This window comes from Danio aesculapii, chromosome 22 (assembly GCF_903798145.1).
Source record: "Danio aesculapii chromosome 22, fDanAes4.1, whole genome shotgun sequence".
Lineage (NCBI taxonomy): Eukaryota > Metazoa > Chordata > Actinopteri > Cypriniformes > Danionidae > Danio > Danio aesculapii.
The window spans coordinates 13,618,671-13,633,405 of NC_079456.1; the positions used below are offsets into that span (position 1 = coordinate 13,618,671).

Consider the following 14,735-nt stretch of genomic DNA (forward strand, 5'->3'; position numbering starts at 1 on the left):
AAGATTCTTCAGCTTTGTACATTGTTCTAAGCACTGTTGAGTAAAATCGAGAATAGTCCTCAAGCAACATGCTTTTGTAGAGATTGGCACTATTTCGACAAGCTTTATGACTAGCTAGCATTACATATCGGATTATTTCCCCCCTCACATATATATATATATATATATATATATATATATATATATATATATATATATATATATATATATATATATATATATATATATATATTTGTGTGTGTGTGTGTGTGTATTCATTCATTTTCTTTTCGGCTTAGTCTCTTTATTAATCTGGGGTCGTCACAGCGGAATGAACCGCCAACTGATCCAGCATATGTTTTACGCAGCGGATGCCCTTCCAGCTGCAACCCATCTGGGAAACATCCATACACAGTCATTCACAATCATACACTACAGACAATAGCTTACCCAATTCACCTGTACCACATGTCTTTGGACTGTGGGGGAAACTGCAGCACCCGGAGGAAACCCATGTATATATAAATATCAAAAATTTAAATAATTTTTTTGGGGGGAAAGGCTTTGATTTGAAATAATTTTATCGTTGCAACTTGTTTCACTTTGCCACCACTAAGCCCTTCATTTTACACCAACACGCAAAAACAGCTATCTAGCGCCATCTTGTGTTCACAAACGAAACACCTTTTTTTTGTTTGTCTTTTTCACTTCGTGGAAAGTTTACGTCCATTTCAAACGAGTGCAGGTAAGATAATATTTTATTTTCAGAGCATCTGCCATTCAGCTCACAATACAGTTAAATAAATACACATAACAATTCAATATACACATGAATTCATTGCCTTTTAACGTTTTTCTTCCTTGTATATACACTCACAATAAAGTTTTTTACTTGTTCAAACTATTTAATTAAAATGAGCTGAAACAATTCTTGAGATTTCATTGGGACAACTTAATTTTTTTATGTTTAATCCACATAAATTTGCTAGTGTTAAGTTAACTTAATCGATTTGTGTTGGGACAGCATGAATGAATTGTGTGGAAATCTGCATTTCTTACAGTGTATGCCGTCTTTTGAATAAGATTTCAGCCTGAGTCAGCATAGAAAATCTCTGCGTTTAAGATCTGAGTTCTTTTAAAAAAAAACAGCGATCTCCACTTGGCTGAGATGATATAAAGTGTATCAGACCAAACAAGAAGCACTGCATTAAATAATAGTTTTCCGCGGCATGTCTTTAAAAATATGGAAATTCATTTTACCAGTATTGTCAATGCAATTTGACGCCTGCGTTTATTCGTCTCCTTTTACACTTTAACAACCAAACGGATGCTTAAGTCTATTTAGCTGATTATATTTGAATTACATTACAACATCAATGCTGTAAAACCTGTAGAACCTTATGAAATTAAAAGTAGTCACATAAAGCTCTCACCGGAGGTTAACATTGGCTGAAAAACACTGTGCATAGAGCTCATTCAGTTATAGTTCATGTGAGATTTCATCATCTTATTAAGTAATGAGAGTTTGAGTTATTGATTAATGTATATTTTGTCATTCATTTAGTCTTGTGATCCACAAGACACCTCGCCGACTTCAGTCCAATGCTTTTCCTTGTTCTTCTTTTTCCTTTTTTTCTCCGCCATGACAATTGCCGCCACAACCGTGATGACCACAGTGATTGTAATGACCAGGACAGTAACCATCTCTGCAACACAGAGCTCAACCGCTTTAAAAACAGTGTGATTTCCGTTAAATTCGTCGTTAAATGAGTAGCAAGTGAGGCTGTCGTAGTCATCCAGAAACAGCCGTTTGACGTTACAGAGCTTCTGGAAAACTCGTTGAAGATCGCAGTCACACCGCCAGGGGTTTCCTCGCAGCATTATGTGAGTGCTGTACGTATTGAGACTCAAGAAGGTCTTGAATTGAATCGTGGAGAGGTTGTTGTTGGTGAGGTCTAGTTTACCAAGGCTGGTCAGTGGTGAAAGTACCCCAACGTCCAAGCTATGTATCTGGTTGTGATGCAAATTTAAGTCTTCAAGACTTCGTAGCATGGAGAAGATACCATTATTGAGGACTGTTATTTTGTTCCAGTCAAGTTGTAGGTGGCGTAGCGTACTTACAGACCCAAACGCCCTCATTTGGATGGTGTGGATGGAGTTATGGCTGAGATTGAGTCTTCGTAATGAGTCCATGTGGAAGAAATAACTGCTGTCTACGCTGGTTAATCTGTTCTCAGCCAATGAAAGACAATGAAGGGAACCGAGACCCTTTGAAAACCCTTCACTCAAGGATAATATATGATTTCGACTCAAGTCCAACCTCCTAAGACCTTCCAGTAGCAAGAACGCCCCGTCTGCTAACATGCTAATATTGTTGTCGTTCAGGTATAGGACATGCAGTTTTCGTGTGGTGTTGAAGGCTCGTGGTGGGATGGTGTTCAGGTGGTTGTGGGACAGGTAAAGTGTTTCGGTGAACGGTGGAAGAGCGATGGGCAGTTGGGTGATATTACTGTTGGCACAGTAAGCACTTTTGAATCCCTCATGGCAGATACAGTCACAGGTAAAGTTATGGCTCATGGAGATAGACTGGACCTCCAGCACCAGGGGAAGAACGAAGAACAGGTGCATCCTGGAGGTTCTGTGGAGAAACTAAAAGGGTTTGCATTAAACCATGCCTCAGTCAAACCTACTAGCTTACAGATGTAATATTACAGATGTTTAATACAAATATATTTATATTAAAATAATAACAATGAAATATGACATGACAGAAGTTCTGTATAATGTTTTACATACTGTACAGTTGAAGTCAGAATTACTAGCCCCCTGAATAATTAGCCCCCCTGTTTATTTTTTTCCACAGTTTCTGTTTAACGGAGAGAAGAGTTTTTCAACTCGTTTTTAAATACATAATATTTTGTTAGATATTTTTCAAGACACTTCTATACAGCTGTGTGAAATTTAAAGGCTCAATTTGATTAACTAGGCACACTGTAAAAATAATGTGAATGTTTTAAAAAAATTGAGGCAACTATTTGCATCAGCCTTTTGAGTATTTCAAACTCATTTTATTTTAGTTTGTCCTATTAGACTTTGCATGTTCTCAACTTACACTTTCAAGTAAAATCAACTCAAATTTATCAATTTTGTAGTTCCAAACTTGTAGTTTTAAGTTCGTCAAACCTGTTTTTTTTTAAGTAAAATGTACCTATTTATTCGAATAATCCACACAGTATTTTAAGTTACTAGTATTCAATAAAACTTGCGTTTTTAGGTAATGCTAACATAATTGTATAATTTTTCTACCTATATTAAGTTTGTTAAATCCTTAAAAACCACAAATTTCAAATGAAGTTTTAACTGTTTTTCATGTGAGAGGAGTTGTTTAAACTCAATTGATGACTGTAAACTCAATTTAGGTTAATAATTCTGACTTCAACTGTATATAACCAATAATAATAAAATTATACTTGAACATAATTAATGTTTCTCAATACTTGATAATTGTTAATTATTAAAAGTGTTTATTTGAATAATTAATAAATTACTACACAAGTAAGTTAAACATAATATATGGACATCAGAACAATAATAATAATAATATATATTTTTTAATTATTTCTATAAATTATAATTACAAATAGTACATTGTATATAATCTAATCCATATAATTATCTGCATAATTTGTTAGTATTTTAATCTTTATTAACCATTTTATATAGATTAGTTGTTTTAACTGAATGTTACAATAAAAAGATTTATAAAATTATTTGAATTTAACAATTATTTTATTTTTGAGGCTCAATCTATTGTCTCTGTTCGATTTATCAGGCTGAATTGCAGATCCAGCACAGATTTGTAAAGCTGTTAGATGCTGCGACTCAAATATTTTTCATTATAAATAAGCGGTATGAAACGTTTAATTTTAGTAATACTTAAAGTACAACATAATATTTGTAATTTTAGAACAATAATAATTATAATAAATGTTATTATTACTATAAAACATAATAATATAAATAATAATTAGTTTATAATCTAATCCATATCATTGTGTTAATAACTTGTTAGTATTTTAATCTTTATTAACCATTTTATATAGATTAGTTGTTTTAACTGAATGCTACAATAAAAAGATTTATAAAATTATTTGAATTTTACAATTATTTTTATTTTTGAGGCTCAATCTATTGTCTCTATTGTCTCTGTTGTTAGGTGCTGCGACTCAAATATTTTTCATTATAAATAAGCGGTATGAAACGTTTAATTTTAATAATACTTAAAGTACAACATAATATTTGTAATTTTAGAACAATAATAATTATAATAAATGTTATTACTATAAAACATAATAATATAAATAATAATTAGTTTATAATCTAATCCATATCATTGTGTGAATATCTTGTTAGTATTTAAAATTTTATAAACCATTTTATATAGATTAGTTGTTTTAACTGAATGCTACAATAAAAAGGTTTATAAAATTATTTGAATTTAACAATTATTTTTATTTTTGAAGCACAATCTATTGTCTCTATTGTCTCTGTTGTTAGGTGCTGCGACTCAAATATTTGTCATTATAAATAAGCGGTATGAAAACGTTTAATTTTAATAATACTCAAGTACAACGTAATATTTGTAATTTTAGAATAATTATAATAATTTTAATATAACTATAAAACATAATAATATAAATAATAATTAGTATATAATCTAATCCATATCATTGTGTGAATAACTTGTTAGTATTTAAAATTTTATAAACCATTTTATATAGATTTGTTGTTTTAACTGAATGCTACATAAAAAGTGTAGAAGAATTATAATATTATTTAAATTGAAAATAGTTTATTTTTGATGCCCAATATATTGTCTCTGTGTTCGTTATCATCCTGAATTGTGGATCCAGCACAGTTTTGTAAAGCTGTTAGATGCTGCGACTCAAATATTTTCCATTATAAATAAGCGGTATGACAGCTGAGTAAACAAGCATTCAATGCTTGTTATACAATTACTGGTCAAGGATAGTTTGATATGTGCATAAACTGAAGAGTTCTGCATAGCTTTATGCTCATAACAAAAAATACAAAGTACAATCCATTAAAAATACAAAGTGATCGCACACTTAGGCATATTGGGTTAGTTTTTTAATAATGTATCATATTGTGACATGCGTATCGCACGTCCTGGACACAGATCTTATCATAAACACCCTACCAGCACATTGTTCTAGGGTTTATTTCAGTTCTACAAACATAATGTCAACTTACATGGTCAAAAGTAAGTATAAATCGCCCTTACCTGAGTTTGGTGTCTGTCATCAAAGGAGCAGCCACAGGTGTGTGTTTGTGTCTGTGTACATGAAACAGTGTCTGTTTGGAACTGGGAGGGAAATGCTATTGTACAGTAGCAGCTGTTGGCAGAGAAGAGAAAAGAGAAAGAGCAAAGTGATTAATATTTCACACTGTTAGCGGAGGGCACAGACACAGCGAGAGGGTGCAAACTGCATCACTTCAGGAGGGCAATTATGAATTTTACGCTTTCAGTACTTGAACATTCACACATTTGAAATGAAGCTCAATTGGGTAAATGTTTTCTAAATAGGAAAATAAAAGACGTTTGACAACAAATATCATGCATGATACATTTGATGGTGTCATGACAATTTTAGGGTATCATGATGATTAATAAACAACAATAGTATAATCTCGAAAAGTGTGTCATGGTGGACAATTGATATCTTGTCCAGACAGACAAGCACACAGACATGCAGTTCTACTCATGCAGTCAGCATACTATCATCTCAAAAACATTGCAAGAATTAGATGCTTTGTTTCCAGTGAAGACTTAGAGAAACTTGTTCATGCTTTTATCAGCAGCAGGGTGGATTACTGTAATGGCCTCCTCACTGGCCTTCCCAAAAAGACAGTCAGACAGTTGCAGCTCATCCAGAATGCTGCGGCCAGAATTCTGACCAGAACCAGGAAATCAGAGCACATCACACCTGTCCTCAGGTCTTTACACTGGCTCCCAGTTACATTCAAAATAGATTTTAAAGTATTATTACTGGTCTATAAATCACTACATGGCCTAGGACCTCAATACATTATAGATATGCTCACTAAATACAAACCCAACAGATCACTCAGATCTTTAGGATCAAATAGATTAGAAATTCCAAGAGTTCAGTCAAAGCAGGGTGAATCGGCTTTCAGCTACTACGCCCCTCACTGCTGGAATCAGCTTCCAGAAATGATCAGATGTGCTCCAACATTAGGCACATTCAAATCAATACTGAAAACACATCTGTTTAGCTGTGCCTTTACTGAATGAGCACTGTGCTACGTCTGACAGATCACACTATTATGTCTTTCTCTTCTTTTTAATTCTTTTATAACACATTTTATCTGCTTTTATGCTTATTTATTTTATTTTATTTTAATTTTTTTACCATTTTTATTATTTGTTTTTATTTCTTTTATACTTGTTTCTTTTATTCATGTTAATGTAAAGCACTTTGAATTGCCACTGTGTATGAAATGTGCTATATAAATAAACTTGCCTTGCCTACTCCTTGTTTAGCTCCTACTCTAATTAAGCAAAACCAGCTAATTAAAGACCAGTCCACCTTTTGCAATTTCAGCTACAATTTGGTCATTAAAGCCCTCATTTCAGCCACGATTCTGTCATCTGAGACAAATTTGTGAAATCCTATAGGATTCCTGAAATCCTACGCTAAAATCGGTGATCTTTGATCATTGGTTTGACATTCACTGACAGCCGCTAATTGCTTGTTGCGATCAGATTTTTCCCCTATGAAGTTCTGGCAGTGTCAGAAGATTTCAGACACTTTCCTGCAGTGTGACAACAGCTGCGATGAGCGTCAATCCAAGAACCAATAAGAGCTCAGAATTTGATGACGTGATTCATGCGACAATTAAAATGACCGCGGGGAAATGTCAAAAATGTTTTTCTTTTTGGTTTAATTATTGAGACTCGCTGTGTGCAAAATTGCCACTACAGATTGTTTACGTTTGCTGTAAGGAATCATTTCAGAACGTGGGAAAGTGAAAGTGTCACGGGTGGATGACGTCAAACTCCGAGGGCATTTTCTTTCGTGTTTGGCACGTCTTTATTGTCGTTCAGTCTGACTTTATGACAGCTGAGATCTTACAGTGTGATTTGGGAGCCATGTTCGTCCAGTCTGACATACTACCAACGTTCAGGATTATAAAAAGTCACCGTGTGAGCCGGCCTTAAGACGAGTTTGGGACATCCTAAAAGGTTTCATTTTGTTGTTTAATCAAACAACAAACAGGCTGTTGTGGCAGACTTAGCATTTAGGGTAAAAGACAAATGAGGCCACAGAATGGAGACAGAAGTATAAAGAGAGACAGTGAGTCTCGGAAGAGGTGAGAATAGGCTCTTGAACACAGTGTTGCCTCCTGGTCCTCCACCAGCTGAAAGGCCCAAACTCATGATATGGTAAATGGACAGATTGTCAAATAGACTCCTCCAACCCCTTATTAGTCATCAATGAGTTCTCAGCAGTTCAGAAACCTGATTTTATTCTCACCTCTCTATAATTCAATGGCTCTGTCTGTCTTCCTCCTATACCTCAGTTGCCATAGCCACTGTTACAGCCTGCCTAGGGAGTAGAGTCTCATGGGTATCCCCCTGTCAGCGAGGGCTGAGGGTGGTACATGTGATGACTGGCACAGGGCTGAGAGCTTTGGGAGCAGAACCAGGCTGTTTTAATGAGTGACAGTACTACACACCTGTCCTACGTAGAACTTCGATAACCATGAAAGAAGAGAGGGAATGGGGGAGCCACTGCTGGGTCCGTGAAATCGGAAGAGTCATTGGCGACTAACAAGGGGACGGAAAAGTCTACATCCATTTATCAGTCTTTCTATTTACCACATCATGAGTGTACACTTGGACCTGGAGGTAGCAGTGTGTTCAAGAGGCTGTTCTCCCCTCTCTTGACTTTCATCCTACTTTCTCCTTTCTGTCACCTCACCTGTTCCCAAATGCCATGCCCGCCGTGACAACTGCCCATGGGAAATGGAAGTAGAGCACAGTCTACCAAGGGGCACTCTTGGTCTATAGGGGCTACTGGGGTTATGGTAGTCGAGACTTATGGAATGGAGCAAGGCTGGTGCCACAAGTGTTAATGAATGACAGTTCAACACCACACCAGCTTCAAGACCCATGGGGAAGCTAGAAAGAGGATAAAAGGAGGAATGATGACAGTGAGGAACAAAAGAGTACCAGGCCTGGCCTATTTTAACCTCCTGTTTTATGCTAAAGCGACATTCATTGATGAGGGGCTGCCTCTTCAGATCAGTTGTTTATTTTGTTAATAAGTTTACATTAATCTTCACCAATTCATGCCTCCTTTTCCTTACAACTGTGGACTTAATCTTAGGGTGATGGAGAGCGTGCGGGTTGGGTGCTGCCATCCACAAGGTGACAGAGTAGATTTACTCAAGAAACTGATATGCCAGTGTATGAGACCATAGAACGGTGCATTATGGGATAGTCTTCCTCTGTCTTTTATACATTAAAATATCAAGCTCGTAATCTCCCTTGCATTAAAAAAAGATTTTACCCATGAGTGCAGTTTCCTCTCACATGTCAATCTATACATTCCACCCATCTACATGAGGATGACAGATTTAATGAAATAAAGATCAAAGGTTAAAACCAGCTTATTTCTTTATGTTTGGGATATTACTAGAGGGATAAAAGTGAAAAAACCCTGATGAGCGCTCCATCTATCTTCAAATAGGAAAGGGAAGGACGGATAGACAAAGTGGGATTAGATCTAAAGCTCTGTAAAACCTCATTCTGACCTGCATATGTTGAGTTCTGAACATAAATGTTATGCAGAAATAATGTGTAATGTTATGTATACATACCATACAGTTTTTTTCCTTTCTATGTCACCAAGTCACGACAGGATTGACCTAATTTGTTTTACTCGTCTGTGGATTTTGGACGATGAGACGAGGTGGGCCGCCGCTGTTCACCTGAGCCCCTCAGATCATGTAACTGTTCAAGTATCTGCTCAAGTAGGGTTGAGTTTCATCAGTACCTCTGATATAAACTACAGCTCTGACCTGAAACAGTCTTGTTGGTCCATTACATGGTTTTTGTTTTGTAAACGATATAGTATTTCCTTGCTTATTTTTAATAATAATGAAAGAATTTATGAACAATGTTAAATACAGTAAAACAAATGTCAAGGAAACATTCAAAAAGACAGACTGACAGACAGATAGAAAAAAGAAAGATATGTAAATGGATATGAACACAGACAGACAGATACTATTCACCCCTGGAGCTTCTCCACAATGGATGTTCAGCGTTCTCCAGCCTCCGGCGCCTAGACTGCAGCTCTGCACAAGAAGTTTGGCCAAATGAGAAATGGTCATGCCCAACTGAGCCTGGTTTCTCTTGAGGTTTTTTCCTTCACTTTCATCAGCTGGTGAAGTTTGTTCCTTGCCACTGTCGCCACTGGCTTGCTTGCTTTGGGACTTGGGGAGCTGCGCATTGATGGATTTGCTCTTCAGTGTTTGGACTTTCAGCAGTGAAATTTAAACCTCACTGAACTGAGCTAAACTGAACTTCAACTCTGAAAACTGGACTGACACAGTTTCAATTTACTAGAACGTCTATGTTAAGCTGCTTTGACACAATCTACATTGTAAAAGCGCTATAGAAATAAAGATGAATTGATAGATAGATAGATAGATAGATAGATAGATAGATAGATAGATAGATAGATAGATAGATAGATAGATAGATAGATAGATAGATAGATAGATAGATAGATAGATACTCACTGTTGTAGATGCTCTGTCATCAGGATTCAGTGTTATGAGTGAGACGGTCATTCTTGAGTCACAGGAGTGATTTGTGCTGTTTGCTGGATTAAAACACTTCATCTGGCAGTAAACACAGCAGGAGATGTGCAGCACGACTGACACACACATCACACTGTAATCCTGGATTACAGGAGGGTCAATTCATTTCCATCCAATCATTTCATTCTATTCTGTTTGTCTGTTCGTATCTTTCTTTCTGTTTATTTCTATCTGTCTATATCTATCTGTTTTTTTATCTGTCTATCTACACTACCTGACAAAAGTCTTGTCATCGATCCCAGTTGTAAGAGCAACAAATAATCTTCTAGTTGATCATTTGGAAAAGTGGCAGAAGGTAGATTTTTCTGATGAATCATCTATTAAACTGCATCCCAGTCATCACAAAAACTGCAGAAAACCTATTGGAACCTGCATGGACCAAAGAGTCTCACAGAAATCAGTCAAGTTTGGTGAAGGAAAAATCATGGTTTGGGGTTATATTAGGCATGGGGGTGTGCGCGAGATCTGCAGAGTGGATGGCAACATCAACAGCCTGATGTATCAAGACATTTGTGCTGCCCATTACATTACAAACCACAGGAGAGGGCAATATCTTCAGCAGGATAGCGCACCTTTTCATACTTCAGCCTCCACGTTCCTGAAAGCAAACAAGGTCAAGGTGCTCCAGGATTGGCCAGCCCAATCACCAGACATGAACATTATTGAGCATGTCTGGAGTAAGATGAAGGAGGAGGCATTGAAGATGAATCCAAAGAATCTTGATGAACTCTGGAAGTCCTGCAAGAACGCTTTTTTTTGCCATTCCAGATGTATGGATGTAGTCCTGAGGCATTACACTGCAAGTAGGTTAGGTTAGGTTTGGGGTAGGTGTAGACATGAATAAAAGCTTATTGTGACAGGTTATTGTGAGGTTGGGTTTAGGGTTTGGGAAAGGGTAGATGTTAATAAAACACAATAAATTACTGTGAGGTTGGGTTTAAGGTTTCAGTAAGTGTAAACGTAAATAAAGCACAACAGATCACTGAGGTTGGGTTTAGGGAATCAGAAAGTGTAGACGTAAATAAAACACAACAGGTCACTGTGAGGTTGGGTTTAGGGTTTCAGTAAGTGTAGACGTAAATAAAACACAAAAGGTTACTGTGAGATTGGCTTTAATGTTGGGGTAGGTCTAGATGTTATTACAAAACAAAAGGTTACTGTGAGGTTGGGTTTAGGGTTGAGGTATAGGTGTAGATGATAGTAAAACACAACAGGTTACTGGGAGGTTTAGGTTGGTGTAGGTGTGGAATTAAATAAACACAAAGTTACCTTGAGGTTGGATTTAGGGTTAAAGTACAGTCAGTTAAGATGTTAGTAAAACACAATAGGTTACAGTGAGGTTGAGTTTAGAGTTGGGGTAGGTGTAACACAATAGGTTGGACTTTGTGTCATGTACAAGACATTAAATAAATGAAAGGAGGTGTGTACAGCCCACTTGGAGCTCAAGTCCCATCCACTTAGAGCAGACTAGCCCATTTGGAGCTGGCTCTGACCTTTGTTTATACCAGGGGTGTCCAAACTTGGTCCTGGAGGGCCGGTGTCCTGCAGATTTTAGATCCAACTTGCCTTTACACACCTGCTAGGATGTTTCTAGAAAGCCTAGTAAGAGCTTAATTTGCTAGCCCAGGTGTGTCTGATTAGGGATGGAACTAAACTTTGCAGGACACCGGCCCTCCAGGACTAAGATTCACCTTATTCTCCGCGTATGAGTGGGCGCAGCCATTTGAATCATTTTGGCTCGAAACTTCCGGTCTCATTCACTTCCATTCATTTTTAAACGTTAAAAACAGCTCGTTTTGCTGCTTGGTGTTGCAAACTGATATTTACGTATCATATTATTCTACTTTGTCTGTATTGTAAAGCAAACACTTGTTTGTAGAGTAAGTAGTTTGACCGTTTTTTGCCGTTTATTATTCCTAGTCATTTCTCCCATAGGCAACTGAATCGGAAGTTCTAAAACAATCGCAAAAACGCGCACACTTCCGCAATGAAGAATAAGGTCAATACCCTTCCCCGGAAAACTCTGGCATTGGTGCAGAACATGCAGTTCACGTCCTGACCAACAGAGTTCAACACTGCTTCACATTTAAACATCACTCACTGTGTTCTGGAGAAAACAGTGGAGCTTGAGGAAGCAGTGTGTGCACAAAAACACAGACCTCCCATTACAATCTGTTTATAGCAGAGCTCGAAAACAGCACCTCTCTCTCTCTCTCTCTCTCTCTCTCTCTCTCTCTCTCTCTCTCTCTCTCTCTCTCTCTAACTGAGTCTCATCCAGCCATTCTGTAAACATTCACTCTAAAAACAGTGAACATGAACTTTAATCATCCGATGCTAATGAGTCACAGGATGAATCAGACGTTTGGTGATGAAGTCAAATGTAAAAACAGTGGGTCCAGTAGAAAGTCAGACTGGAAGCCTACGAAAGAAATATTGTTGCAGATCAAATAGAGCGACGGTATCATCAAAAAACTTCACTTACTTTTTTTCATTATATGATAGAAAATATTACATTTTAATATAGAATTAAATATTATTACAACTAGTAATAGAACTAAACGGAAATAAGGAAAATAAAACAATAAATTCTTCAGGTAAAAGATGCATATTAAATATTAATAATTCACAATATTTATATATAACAATGGGATTTTTGAAATAAGTTATAAATTATATACAAATTAAAACTATTAATAGGCCTATAATTTTAAAGTCAGTCACACTTTACAATAAAGATTCATTAGTTAATGTTAGTTAATGGTGTATAATTACTAATGTAAATATAAGTTATTATAAGTAATGAACGATACAGCATTTACTAAACATTTTAGCATTTACGAATGCATTATTAAAATCAAAAGATGTGCTCTTTAACATTAGTTACTACACTATGAGCTAACATTTTCACTAATATAGAAAATGATTAATAAATACGGCAATAAATGTATTGTTCATTGTTACAAACTAACTAAATCAACCTAATTGTAAAGTGTTACCATAAAGTCTATAATAATAACACAGAGTAACAAAATAATACATTTAATACAGAAATTACTTATGGAAAACAGTCTGTACTTCACAATATAAGATATATTTAAAAATATAGAGTTGAAATCAGAATTATTAGCCTTCCTTTGAATTTTCTTTTCTTTTTTAAATATTTCCCAAATTATGTTTAACTGAGCAGAGAAATTTTCACAGTATGTCTGATAATATTTTTTCTTCTGGAGAAAGTCTTATTTGTTTTATTTCGGCTAGAATAAAAGCAGTTTAAAATATTTTAAAGGCCATTTTAAGGTCAAAATTATTAGCCCCTTTAAGCTATATTTTTTCGATAGTCTGCAGAACAAACCATCATTATACAATAACTTTATTAATTACCCTAACCTGCCTAGTTAACCTAATTAACCTAGTTAAGTCTCTAAATGTCACTTTAAGCTGTATAGAAGTGTCTTGAAAAACATCAAATATTATTTACTGTCATCATGACAAAGATAAAATAAATCAGTTATTAGAGATGAGTTATTAAAACTATTATGTTTAGAAATGTGCTGAAAAAAATCTTCTCTCCGTTAAACAAAAATTGAGGAAAAAAATAAACAGGGGGGCTAATAATTCTGACTTCAACTGTATATATTTTAATATACTATATAATAATAATAATAATATTAATATTAATAATAACAAAACTGATATTATGAAAACTTGAAAATTCCATAATTAGGATAATTAACATATAAACGTATGCAGTTTTATCAATTTTTTACAAAACATTTTTTGTAAGAAATATAACAAAAAGACACCCAAAAGTTAATAAAATAACAGTTATTTGTTCATTTATGCTCATTTAATATACTGATTACTCTTTATCCCACATTCAATGCTATATTTATGCTGTTATATTAATTAATGAAAGAAGGATCTGAATTGTGCTTCTTCACTCTATAATTGAAAAGCAGCAGAATTGCAGCAAAAGCAGATGCGCATCAGCCGATTACTTACACTTCTGCTGGTGGAAGAAGTTAACTGGGGCAGAGGGGATATAGAGACAGAGATGATTGCACATCCCATGGTGGACAGTCTGTCCTGTTGACCAAAAAAAAAAAGGCAAAGACTTTGAAATAATGACATTGATGTTGTGAGCTGGAAAGCAAAGAGCTCATCTGGGAGAGAGAGAGAGAGAGAGAGAGAGAGGGAGAGAGAGAGACACTCACTGAAACAGACAGATCAGTGTAACACCCCTCGTGTTTGACTGCAGGCCAAAAGACGAGCCGGAGTGACAGAGAAAAAGGTTACTGGAGGAGACCAAAGCCTGTGTCCATGAGCGTCACCACCATTCAAACTGAGCCCGCTTTTAAGGCCATGTGACTGACGCTTTTAAGGTCGCTGTTACAAATCAAAAGTCTAAATGTGATAGTAAAAATCAACCACTGACATATTTATGATCAATTTTCAAGCCCTGCTTCTTATTACAAGGAATTGTGTGTGTTGCCCTTATTAAAATTAACCATGGTTTTACTATAGTAAATTTGACTGTAATAACCATGTTTTTTTGGTATGTACTGTAATTTTACTATAGTAATATCATAGTACTAATACTGTGAGACCACTGTAGAAAATGGTACCATGACTCTTTTGGTGTGTTTGTGGCTTTAAAAACCCTGGTTTTGAGAACATGACTATACTATAGTAACATTGTAGTAATACTCTGATAACACTGTTTTTTTTTTGGTGTGTTTGCAGCTTTAAAAACCGTGGTTTTGAGACCATGACTTTACTCTAGTAATATTGTAGTAATACTAATATATTGACACTTTTGT

The 14,735-nt window shown here is 35.6% G+C and overlaps 1 protein-coding gene across 1 annotated transcript; it reads right to left on the minus strand.

Moving 5' to 3' along the window:
• Positions 1 to 1,274: 1,274 nt before the first annotated feature.
• On the minus strand, positions 1,275 to 5,351 carry LOC130216356 (insulin-like growth factor-binding protein complex acid labile subunit). The gene is made up of 2 exons (XM_056448244.1): positions 5,285 to 5,351; positions 1,275 to 2,628 (listed from the first exon to the last, which is right to left on the minus strand). Exon 2 carries the CDS (start codon positions 2,605 to 2,607, stop codon positions 1,540 to 1,542), a length of 1,068 nt encoding a protein of 355 aa, XP_056304219.1. The 5' UTR covers positions 2,608 to 2,628; positions 5,285 to 5,351; the 3' UTR covers positions 1,275 to 1,539.
• Positions 5,352 to 14,735: the final 9,384 nt, after the last annotated feature.

Coding starts and splice junctions, on each gene's coding strand:
- LOC130216356 (XM_056448244.1), bottom strand. CDS start 2,607: ATGCACCTGTTCTTCGTTCTTCCCCTGGTGCTGGAGGTCCAGTCTATC.